The sequence below is a fragment of the Girardinichthys multiradiatus genome, chromosome 17 (genome assembly GCF_021462225.1).
Source record: "Girardinichthys multiradiatus isolate DD_20200921_A chromosome 17, DD_fGirMul_XY1, whole genome shotgun sequence".
NCBI lineage: Eukaryota > Metazoa > Chordata > Actinopteri > Cyprinodontiformes > Goodeidae > Girardinichthys > Girardinichthys multiradiatus.
Window position 1 is genome coordinate 14,522,905 of NC_061809.1, and position 12,750 is coordinate 14,535,654.

The 12,750-nt window shown below is 37.0% G+C and overlaps 1 protein-coding gene across 7 annotated transcripts in view; it reads left to right on the forward strand.

The window, feature by feature from the left end:
* Positions 1-12,750, forward strand: part of ccdc146 (coiled-coil domain containing 146) — an 87,771-nt gene that overhangs the window by 46,650 nt on the left and 28,371 nt on the right. For all 7 annotated transcript variants that reach the window (XM_047389847.1, XM_047389848.1, XM_047389853.1 and 4 more), the window contains 10 exons: positions 1,747-1,974; positions 2,107-2,196; positions 3,637-3,736; positions 5,498-5,590; positions 6,112-6,276; positions 6,490-6,578; positions 9,706-9,870; positions 11,086-11,161; positions 11,698-11,846; positions 11,951-12,179. In XM_047389847.1, coding sequence (XP_047245803.1) covers positions 1,747-1,974; positions 2,107-2,196; positions 3,637-3,736; positions 5,498-5,590; positions 6,112-6,276; positions 6,490-6,578; positions 9,706-9,870; positions 11,086-11,161; positions 11,698-11,846; positions 11,951-12,179 — 1,384 coding nt within the window. The remainder of the gene's footprint in view (positions 1-1,746; positions 1,975-2,106; positions 2,197-3,636; positions 3,737-5,497; positions 5,591-6,111; positions 6,277-6,489; positions 6,579-9,705; positions 9,871-11,085; positions 11,162-11,697; positions 11,847-11,950; positions 12,180-12,750) is intronic.

Here is a 12,750-nt window from a genome sequence, read left to right on the forward strand (position 1 = left end):
ATACATTTTTACATCAGACGAGGTCATTTGAACAGTGCCGTCAAACAGAACTGAACACAATAAGTACTCCATTTATGTCCTGCTTGAAACAAAGGATGAATAGATAGTAAGCATCCCCTGCCCGCTGTTTAGTATGGTAGAGGATCTGTGGTGCTGTGGACCTGTTTTCATTCCGATGACCATGTTATTAGTGCATGGTATCATGAACGCTTTTAAAATGCCAATAATTTCAAATAAAAATCTGGTTCCCCATGCAATTAAACTCAAAATGGGTCATCATCGGGTCTTCAGGACAATGATAGAAAAAATTGCCAGATCTACACAGAAATGGTTCACCAAAAACAAAATAAATCAGCTTGCATGGCCATCTCAGTCCAAATCTAGTTTCACAAATTTGTATTCTATCTTGACCTGAGAAGAGTTTATCTCTATGCCAATAAAAAAAAAAAAAAAAAAAGTTTAACATGTTAATAATATAAAATCTAGTATTTTCCAGATCTTATTTAAAATTAATAAAGTCTATGTCAAAAAGTTTCTCCCCAACCACTTTATTAGGAACATCTCGGTAGTATTGCTTTGGAAGCCTTTTTCCTTTAATCCCTCCTGGCATAGATTCAACAAGGTGTCGTAAATTCCTCATATTTGGTCTATCTTGACATGATAGCATCACACAGTTGCTTGTAGATTTATTGTCTGCACAAAATGAGAATCTCCTGTTTCACTGCATCCCAGAGGTGCTTTATTGGATTGGGATATGGTGATGTTTTACCAATCTGTTATTGTGCAACTTTGTAGCCTCAATTACCTGTTCTTCGCTGACAGTAGTAGCACCTAGTATGTGTCTACTGTTGCAGTAGCCCTTCATAATAGTATGTGCTTCTTTAGCTGCTCTCAGCTCATTGCAACTGGCACAAACCACCATATCATGTTCAATGTCACTTAAGTTAGCCTTTTTCCCAGTTCTGATGAGTTGCTGCAATGTGATTGTCTCATTTCCAATTTTATTTAATAAGCAATTGATCATGTAAAAAAAAAAAATTATTGTCAATGTAATTTTTCAGGTTTTTAAACAGCAGCTAAAAATATTGTTAAAGCCATGTTAATCTTTTCATTATTATGAACTCTCTAAACCATTGAGAACTTAAACAAAAGAAACAAGAAAAGGAATTTTGAGACAACAAAGAGTCTATAGTATATCGTATTACTTACAGGTATGTTAGAAACAAGCCTAATCTGCATGTTTGTATCTCTCTCCAGTACGTAACAACCAGTCCGATTCTTTTTCCATTCTCTAACTAAATAATTTCCTCTTTCTTTGCTTGATTTCCACAAACGGTGTTTAGTAGATTTGCTGCCTCAAATATCTTTTTTGTTTTTTTTGCTTCTCAGACTGTTTTATGTAAATATTGTGTGTTTGTCATCTAGCTGTTGGCATAATCTAAAGCAAAAACTGAATCATGCAAAATGTCACCAGGCAGAAACTATATTTCAACCATGTGTCTCAGGCATTAATTATTTATTTTCCTATTCTAAATTTATATTTGGCTTTCAAGTAAAGCTGGGGAGTTGTAATTGTGATTATTATAAGCTATGACATGAAATTTGCTATTCAGAAGCTGAAGGATTCATGTGGTTTATTTGCACATGCTCTAAAGTGTTACAATATTCACTCTTACAAGATGTGATCATATAATTTGGTGAAGCTTGTCATATATTATGTTTCTTATCTCCTTAAATAAACACCAGAGTTGCAATGAAGAAGATGGAATATCTAAGTATGGAGCTTTCAGAAACTGTGCATCAGATGAGAAGTTTGAATGAGGGTAATCAGTCCCTGGAGGTGATGAAAGAGGAGGCGATGCAAGAGTTGGAGCGGCTAAGGGCCCAAATAGAGGCACGCCAGAAGGAAAACAGACTGCTACTGAAGGAGCAGGAGATCTGCAGGGAGGAGTCGGCTGAAATTATGGGCAGCAGGTTGAATCTTTTTGTTTTAGGTTAAAAAAAATAAAATAATGTTGAGGGTATTGGAATGCATTGCTTTATTTTCCATCAGTAGTTTTAATGTTACAAGATATTATTGTGTATATCATTGTGTTTCTTATCTAGAGGTATTTTAGAATTGAAGCTGAAGAACCTAATGACTGACAGAAAACAGCTATATGACAGCCGATCTGTGCAGCTCAGAAAGAAAAATGGGTAGGTATACTGAGTCCATCTCATTCTTTACATGTAAAGAAGCTTTATAAATTTTATTAGTTTCCTTCTTTGTATTTTGCCTTTGCAAAGTTACACAGCTCTAAGTCAACATGAAAGGGAGTCATTGTCTCCCACAGATCACACTAAAAGCTTTTTGGTGGACCTGACATTTGCACAATAATATAGTTTACTGTAAAAAAAAGTTGAAAAAAATGTATTACTCTATAGAACCTTGCAAAAGTATTCAATCCCCCTATAACTTTGTGACATTTTGTCACATTACACACATTACAGCCATAAACTTGTATGTATTCAATGTGAGGGACCAACAAAAAGTTGTGTATAATTGTGCATAAAACTCTTAAATTTTTTTCTTTTTTTACAAATAAATATCTGAAGTGTCATGCATATGTATCCATGGCCCTTTAAACTGTCCATCAATCCATTAGATGTACCTGCTCATCTTTGCATCCAAAAGCAGAGTATAGCACCACTGCAAACTCACCAAGATATGGTTGTCCAACTAAACTGACAGCCTAGACAACGAGACCAATAATTAAAGAGGCAGCCAATAGACCCATGAACATAATGTGGGAGAATTTATTGATAAGATAATTGTTAGTTTTGCACAAATAAGGCCTTTTATCAAAGAGTAGCAAGGAAAAATAAACTTTATTGTAAAAAAAAAAAAAAGCCCTAAAAAATATAGGGGACAGTGTCTGGAAGAAATTGCTCCAATCAGATAAGAATAGCATTTAACTTTCTCCACTGCAAAATTTCCATTATTTGATGCTCTCCACCCAACCTGCCTGAGCTTAAGCAATTTTGGACAGAAGATGCAAAAAGAAATCTGTGTATAGATATAAAAAGCTGATATCAACAAACTCCAAAATACTTAAAGACTTAATAATAGCAGTTACTACAGCCAAAGGTGCTGACAGTGTCTGAACACAAATTTGTGCTACAGTTTTATTAAAATAATAGACATTTAGCATTTTCCTTCCACTTCACATGTATACCCTTTAATGTCTTATACCGGAAATCCAGGCACAATACAATAAAGTTTGTGTTGTAATATTATATGATGTGAAAAAGTTCAAGGGGAACGAATACTTTAGTAATGTGCTGCACCATGGAATAGATTTTTAACCAGTCAAAGCAAACTAGCTTTCAACAAATAGCAGCTAAAACTGAGTTTTAGTTCTTTAACCAAATCTAATGTCAGAGGAAGAATGGCATGTTTTTTTTTAGTTTTTTTTTTTTATTATTATTATTTATTTATCTCTACTGCATGTCTTGTAATGTTTCTATCTGGCAGGAGTCCATGAACAATATCAACTAGTGACTTTGTGAATAAAGAATTCTTGTGAAAAGATGTAGAAAGCAGAGCCTCATGATAGATGTAATAAATATTTCAACGGTTCTGTTGTTTTTCCTCAGGCAGGTGGAAGACCTCAGAAGGATGGAGCATGCAGTAGCCATGGCCACTGAGCAGCTAGTGTGCACACAATCTGCCTACAAGGAGATACAAGCGCAAGTGGTTTGTGAAATGTTTTTTGCATTGTTAAAACATCCGCATATTTGTATCCCTGTATTTGTTTTTCACAAACTTAGTCTTTATGGAAGAGTGGGAAGAAGAAAGCAATATGTTTTGGTTGCGCTAGCCATGTACAAGACACAGCAAACATGTAGAAGGAAGATACTATGGTCAGTTAAAACCATGGCACACATCACCCTGAACACACTATACTCACCTTGAAACATGGGATGCCATGGGAATTGATTTTTTTCAGCAGGGTTTACAAAGTTGGTCAAAGCTGATGGGAAGATGTGTGGATACAGTTTAATCTTGGAACCTGGGATGCAGGCTGAGTTTCATTTTCCCTTATGACCACAAACCTAAGCATACACCCAAAGCTGCAATGAAATGTTCGGCACAATTTACAACCCTAAGAGCCATTGTTGCCTTCGGTCTGGCTGAACAAAAATTGTTTAGAGCCAGAAAAGCTACATGGCTCTTCAAAACAAAATAGCTTGTTTTTATAATACCTACTAAAGGAAATTTGTTTAGATTTAAATCGAAGAACAACTGCACTTTTCTTTCTGGATTTAATTTATTTTCTTCAATGGGACGTTCGTTTTTTATAGAAAATTATGTACTGTAAAAATGACGAAAAAACACAGTTTGCCTCCTACTGACAAAAAATATTACTGTATATAAAAGTATATTTACACTGTTGATGTCATTCTTTAAGTAAATGTTATGTAATACTGCATGAAAACGCCTTGGAAAAAACTGCTAAAATTTGCTTTTTTTTTTTTATTTCCATCACATTTTAAAACATTTTCATTTGTTATTCAAAGTCCAACTAAGAATCTGTCATGCATGTTGAACCTCTAACCTCTAAATAAATTGCTAAAAAAAAAAAAAGCAAATCTTGTGGTTTGCTGAAACCATCAATTTTATCGTTTTTGGACACAACTAAGTACAATTTTCCCAGCTTTAGAAGAATTTAAATATTTAGAGTCAAGTACATCATGGCTCAAATTATTAGCACGTCAGTTGTGTATTTCACCATAGGGCTTTCAAAATCCTCCATCTTCCCATTATTTTACTGTTCTGCACATATATTTATAGAGAGCGCAGGAGGAAAGGAGAAGTACCAGTCTCAATTGGAAATGCATCAGCACATCTCACACGCACAAACTAAAAGCAAAGGAAATCAAAATGACGCAATGGGGAATTCACAGTTCTGCAAAACAGAAAACAAATCTGCTGTACAGAATTATTCACTCAGTTTTCCCATCACTAATTTTCACGTGAACTGTTTCTCATAATAAATTAGTCTGTTTACTGTTTAGAGGAATCTTTGGGTTTACCACAGAAATGCATCTCATTCTAATCTAACTTTAATTAATGGGTTTAATATTTTCCAAGGACTGTGTTTTAGCATTACACGTCATCTTTATTAAGCTCTTTCTGTGGCTGAAACAAAATCTTGGTGTTGGATTGTCCTGTAAAAAAAATAAATAAATAAAAATACCTTTGGCAGTATTAACCCATTCATTCTGAAAGGTCTCGTTAGGATCAAGGTAACAGAAAGATAAAATACACAGATTAAAACTTTGATAAGAATTTCACTGTATCATCAAACACTCTCATCATTTAACCCATTAAAAGCACATTCTATGCATGTCAACTGAGCTCCAAGACCAGCTTTAAGCAGATGAAAGATCTTGTATCCAGATGAAAATTTAAACAGGCTTTTGATTTCCACTGCACTCTGTTCTAAATATTCAGCTTGATGCTTTTCCCGAACGAGAGGCCAGTGCTCAGCAAAGGATGGAGCTGGAGAAAGAGATAGATGGTCTCAAAGACAGCTTTGAAAAGCAGGTGGGAATGTGTTCTTATAACAACAACAGCCTAAAGCAGTCTCAGCTGAATGCAAGGTTCCTACAGTGAGGATGAATGTGGAATTTCATTTCAGAGTTCTACTGGTTAAGTATAGAAAAAGAAGAGTATGTGAAAATATTTTATATTTCCAGAGTTTACTCCTTATTTTGTGATGTTTCTTCATTCCGGTCTTTCTTTCTCCAGTCCTTCCTTTCTCCCTAAAATTGTCTTATTTCTTTAATTTCTCATGTCCTTTTTTCTTCCTTTTTTGTTCTTCCTCCCATTCCGCCTGATGTTCTTTCTTGTGTCCTTCCTTCCCATCTCCTCCTTTCTATCTTTGAGTTGCTCCTTTCTTACCTTTTAACAATTCATCTGAGAAAAATATTTCTTTGTTCCTTCCTGGATGGGTTTATGTGCTTTTTTATCACATCTTGCTGTTGTTAAACCTTCAATTTTACCCAAATATTCAATAAAGCTGATTCTGATTAGATCTTTGATTGGATACATGTGTTCCCAACCAGGTTTCTATGGCTGAAGACAAAACCCAGAAGAAGCAGTACGGGATGATTCAAGAGCTGTTAATGGAGTCAAATCGCCTCAGAGAAGAACTTCACAACCTCAGATGTCTAAGACAGATCAAAGCAGAGGAGAAATGGAAGAAGCACTGGGAATGGCTCAAGGCACAGGTACCAGCTCACAAAGACAAATTTAAGTAGATTGGACAAACTTGGTGCTTGTTTTTATTAATCTATTGAAAATGTCAGAATGGGTACTCTTTTGAATTATATTGAAGAATTAGCAGCTGGAAGGAAAAGTGAGGTTTAGCATCTTATAAAACATAAATAAACCCACACAGGAGTGACGAAGCTGGAGATTAAACTTCTTAAATTTACCAACAGCAACAGAGGGAGCGCATCCAGCAGGAGCTTAGAGAGAAAGAGTTGATCATCATGGACCACAACAAGCTCAACGTGGTGCTTCAGCACAGGTGTTGTTTTCATTTCTATATTAAGTGTGTGTGTCTGGATAAGGTTGACGTTGCAGAGAGCGTGTCCTGCTAATTGGTCATACTTCGATGTGCCAGTGCCTAGAACACCCTGCAGCGCAACAACAGGCCTCTCAGATGCATTCATCAAGGTCACGGCATCCTGACTACATACTGATGCTGTTGTACTCGACATGGAATAAATCTTTCCAAAAGCAAAAACCCAGCAGGAGGATAATTAAAAATGTGTTTATCCTCTCGTGGTTCTCTCATTTAGCAATCACTGTTCACACCTCACATCGTACATGAATTTGAAATTGAAACTGAGTGTCACCCTGCATAAAGCTTCATTTGTGTAAAAACAATTTTATGATCCACTGATTATTTGTAATGTATCTGAAATCAATATTACTTTCATGGTATGTTGGCTTATTGCCAAACATTCCTAGTACTCAAAAACAGGGTGCTTCAAAATCTTTAGTTTTCCACTTCTCATGTTTACAAAATACTGTAAATATTTTAATTCTAAAACATTATTATAAAACAGAACATTTGCACCCACCGCTGTTTAAAATGGTGAGGCACTTCCATATATGGATGATATACAGGGGTTGGACAATGAAACTGAAACACCTGTCATTTTAGTGTGGGAGGTTTCATGGCTAAATTGGACCAGCCTGGTAGCCGGTCTTCATAGATTGCACATTGCACCAGTAAGAGCAGAGTGTGAAGGTTCAATTAGCAGGGTAAGAGCACAGTTTTGCTCAAAATATTGAAATGCACACAACATTATGGGTGACATACCAGAGTTCAAAAGAGGACAAATTGTTGGTGCACGTCTTGCTGGCGCATCTGTGACCAAGACAGCAGGTCTTTGTGATGTATCAAGAGCCACGGTATCCAGGGTAATGTCAGCATACCACCAAGAAGGACGGACCACATCCAACAGGATCAACTGTGGACGCAAGAGGAAGCTGTCTGAAAGGGATGTTCGGGTGCTAACCCGGATTGTATCCGAAAAACATAAAACCACGGCTGCCCAAATCACGGCAGAATTAAATGTGCACCTCAACTCTCCTGTTTCCACCAGAACTGTCCGTCTGGAGCTCCACAGGGTCAATATACACGGCCGGGCTGCTATAGCCAAACTTTTGGTCACTCATGCCAATGCCAAACGTCGGTTTCAATGGTGCAAGGAGTGCAAATCTTGGGCTGTGGACAATGTGAAACATGTATTGTTCTCTGATGAGTCCACCTTTACTGTTTTCCCCACATCCGGGAGAGTTACGGTGTGGAGAATCCTTAAAGAAGCGTACCACCCAGACTGTTGCATGCCCAGAGTGAAGCATGGGGGTGGATCAGTGATGGTTTGGGCTGCCATATCATGGCATTCCCTTGGCCCAATACTTGTGCTAGATGGGTGCGTCACTGCCAAGGACTACCGAACCATTCTTGAGGACCATGTGCATCCAATGGTTCAAACATTGTATCCTGAAGGTGGTGCCGTGTATCAGGATGACAATGCACCAATACACACAGCAAGACTGGTGAAAGATTGGTTTGATGAACATGAAAGTGAAGTTGAACATCTCCCATGGCCTGCACAGTCACCAGATCTAAATATTATTGAGCCACTTTGGGGTGTTTTGGAGGAGCGAGTCAGGAAACGTTTTCCTCCACCAGTATCACGTAGTGACCTGGCCACTATCCTGCAAGAAGAATGGCTTAAAATCCCTCTGACCACTGTGCAGGACTGTATTGGCCACAAAAGGAGGCCCTACACCATACTAATAAATTATTGTGGTCTAAAATCAGGTGTTTCAGTTTCATTGTCCAACCCCTGTATATCTGAGTGGGTTTGGAACAGCAGCAAGGGCAATTGTTGCTGTAAACAGAAAACAGATTGTTTTCTTGACAAAAAGAGTTTTGTGATTGGAATATGTTTAAGCAATGGGTGTTTGCCTATTGGTAACACATAAAGTGGGAAAAAAAGAGAACTCACATTCCTCAAAAATCCTCAATCTATAAAAAGTGCATGGGACATGTAAAAATAAAGAGAGTATACTTCCCCTCACTTACCAAAAACAATCTATCCTTTGATAATATTGGCTTCAACAGACACCCTGCCTGCTCATATAGGATAGCAAGTTGCTACAGCAACACTTTTTAGTTTTTTCTCAGTGTCTGATCCAAATGAGTGTCAAATTATATATCTCATTTTAATTTCCCTTCCCTAATGTATAGCATTAGCTTTAAGGGACTCTTTTAGGGTCAGACAACATCGAATTCTAGGAATATTGACAGTGTACATACTTAGTTTGAGTGATGTGACAGTTATCTCAAGAAGCTTTTAGAGCTACATTATTACGATGGACTTAAAACTCTCACAAATAAAATAGACTGATCACGTGTGGGAATCTGAGACATTCAACTGCTTCCATTCTCTGTGCCACTGTTTAAAAAAAATGCATGGTTCGCCAATGCAGGGGACATTGAAAATTGAGCATTGAGGCCACGTACATCAGGATGCCTTTTAAATAAGTAGAATTGTAGTTTTTTTTTTTTAATTATTATTATAATTTTTGCCACTGTAGTAATTTACACACAGATTGGGATTACCAGAGGTTGCTTTTCAAATCCTGTTGCTCTCAGCCAACATTTCCCCTGGATTCCTCCTGCTCGCTGCACAAATCACCATACAAATATTTGCCTTGTGAAATTTCATTTGAGCTGAGGCTTTGGTATCACCTTCTGTCTTCTTAGGTGGGCATTCTGTAATGCTCTGATGCGTGAATTTGGTTTTCTATGTGCAATTTCTAGGCTTCTGGCCAATTTTGGCTGCATTCTCAGATGTCTTGTATGGTTTACATTAACTTTTTTCTGTTATGCTTTTTCACATATTTCTGTACTTTAAACATGGGAATGAAATACAACTGCTATAAGCTACAAGCCTAAACTCAACTATAAAAGAATAGCTGTAGAAATGATGATATATCTGTTTTAAAAATAGTTTTTTATGACACCACTTGCTAATTAATGCACATGATCTTGCAGACATATGTATAACAGAACAAAAGTTGTTATTCATAGGAACCGAGGCAATGTGTTAAACTATTTTTTTTCTTCTCAGAATATCACAGTATTCAAACCTGTGTGCTAAGTTTATGGAAGAGAAGAATAGGTATGTGAGGCTGAAGCAGATTGCCTCGCAGACAATCTCAGAATTATCGGAGCAACTTAACATCCTTGAAAACGAGATGGAAATCCAACGCTCTATTGCTGACACCAAGGACAGGTGTGTTCTTGTGTTTGGGCTCTGCTTACAGTTATATTACCACTGTATAAATAACCATAATAAATTTGATCAAGAAAAATTTGTCCACGATTCAACTTTGACTAAATTTGTATGCAACAAGTATCAACTTGTATTGGTGCCTTGCAAAAGTATTCATACCTATTAAATATTTTCACATTTATCTTGCGACCACAAACTTCTAAATTTTATTGGGACTTGATGTGAGATACCAACACAAAGTAGTGGATAATTGCACAGTGGAAAGAAAAAGGTAGCTGTTTTTCAAGGGTTTTTTTTTTGTTTGTACACAAATCTGAGGAGCATATTTGTTTTCAGGCCCCCTAGTCAATCCTTCTTACTGAAATTATAGGTGCAATTTTTTTTTACCAGTTTTACAAATCTATAGATAATTTTTATCTCTTCTTTGCACAAAAGCTTAAGGCCAGTCTTCTCACAAATTCCAAATTGAATTCAGATCTGATCAAAACTATTCCAGTAAAGCTCTACTTGTATGTTTAGGGTTGTTCTTCTTCAGGAAGGTGAGGCCTCAAGACTTTTGTAACAAACTGTTCTTCTTGCAATACTTGGCTCCGTCCATCTCATCAACTCTGATCAGCTTCCCTGTCCCCTGCTGAAGACAAGTATCCCCATAGCATGATGCCGCCTGTACTATGTTTTACAATAGTAATTGTGTGTTTAGAGTAATGTGCAGTGTGTTTCTTGTGCACACATAGTACATTTTGCACATAGGGAAAAATGTCGATGGTCTTATCTGATGAGAGCACCTTCGTCTACATATTTGTTGTGTTCCCCTTAGTGCTTGTGGCAAACTGCTAACAGAGAAGTTCGTATAGCTTTCTTTGCACAGTAGCTTTTTTTCTCACCAGTCGTCAAAAAAGGCAATGTTTGTGAATTGTGAAAAGCTGGATTTATTATACACAATTAGGTGACTCTTAACGCAGTGGGTTACATTTGATTGCATCCAGTCATATTAGATTAAAAAGGGGCTGATTACTGATGTAGGCCACACTTTTAGGATTTTTATCACATAAATGTTTTGCTTTTACCTTCCACTTCACATTGTTGCACTACTTTATGTTTGTCTATCACACAGAATCTGAATAAAACGCATCAAAGATTAGTTGTGACTTGACAAAGCTTGAAAAACTTCAACAGGTATGCACTGTATAATACGTCTCTGTATGTTTATTTCAGATTACTAACACAGGCTCATATGAAGGTCTCCAATAGCTCCAAAATGAGGGAGAGACTGCATAATGAGATTTCCAAGGTCTGCATGCATGCACTGAAAATATGGAAAACACCGACAATATCCAACAAAAGTTATTGAGATTTACACAAACAAGAGCAGAACCAAATTTCTGGGGATTTTCTAAAGATGTATCAAAGCAGTTTTATTAAGTGTGAACAAACTTCCTAGCGGAGGTACTTACATTTATTTATTTTATTTATTTATTTATTTTTTGGACAGCTTTAGGAATCGGGAAGCTTCAGTATTTATTTGTGCCTTTTTACGAGGCCTTCAAACAGTTTATCACACACAGGGCAGTTTGTAAGAGTTTATGGACTTCTCTGCAGACTGCTCGACTATCTCAACCCCTATGGTTTTAAAGTACATTTCTACATCATGCTGAAACTCCTCCAACAATTTGTTGTCCTGTATTGTTTATGAAGAATATTCCTAATAAAATCTAAATTACTGGAAAGGATTGGTTTCTCCCCAGACTAGATCTGCCGTGCTCTTTGCGTCGCATAGGCATACGTTTAAGGGTTAAAATTTTAATTTCCATTTTTAATATGTTCCAGTTAACCTGGAAACGGCAGCAGATCAGTCAACAGTATGAGGACAATAAGCTGGAGCTAATGAATCTTACCCAAATGATCAAGTTCCATGAGGGGATCATTCTGGGAGTAAAGAGAAGCCATGAGGATGCCACACAGAGACGCAATTTCCTGTAAGTTTATAACTTTATTTTTTTTTCCAAATCTACTGTGTGTGCAGGTAGAAGATGTACCCTTCATAGACTATATTTTATGATCTTATGTCTTTGGTAAACAGGGGATTACAACTCCTGGAACAAGACAAGGTTTTATTAAACTATTATGAGCAGATGAAGAACCTAGAAGCAGCCATCACTAACAACAATATAGCAATGGAGACCATGGAGAAGGACATTAGAGAATTGCAGATAGAGATTAATGAGGAGAAGAGGCAAATCGACCTGAGAAGGAGAGAGGTATTCCTCAAGAGGAAACTGGAGGAGGAGATCGTCATGCGGCACATCGAGGTAGAAAAAATGTGTTTGCATAACAGTGTATAACACTAGCATAACATTTAATCCAATCAAATCAATAAAAAAAGGTCTTCAGGATAAGAAAACTTACTAGGATAGTGAAGAGGAAACTGTGTGTCTCAGAATTTGGTCGGGCTTATGTGTTTAGGCCTCCATCCACTAGTTTTTTGTAATAAATGAGCATTTTAAACAGCTTGGTAGAATTAATGTGGTCTGTCCATATAAAGCATATAATTGGGGAGTAATGTGCCAGCAGGATACTGGCATGAAGATGACCATCAGTGTTTCTGGATGCTGTTCAACTTTATATATTCAGAAAGCCTATCAGGGTACAGTCAGACCTGTCATTTAATGATTCCTGGGGTGTGAACAGGATGATTACCTGCAATGTGGAAAGGGAACGTCTGATGAATGAAGTTGCTGTAGATGTGTTCATCATTCGCCCTTTTAGGCGATTCATTTATAAACTGTGTACCGTTTTTGTTAAACCTTGTCTTTAAAGATAAAAAACTGATGGATAGCCCAAATAAAACAATAACATCAGAGACTGAATCCTAAACAAAGG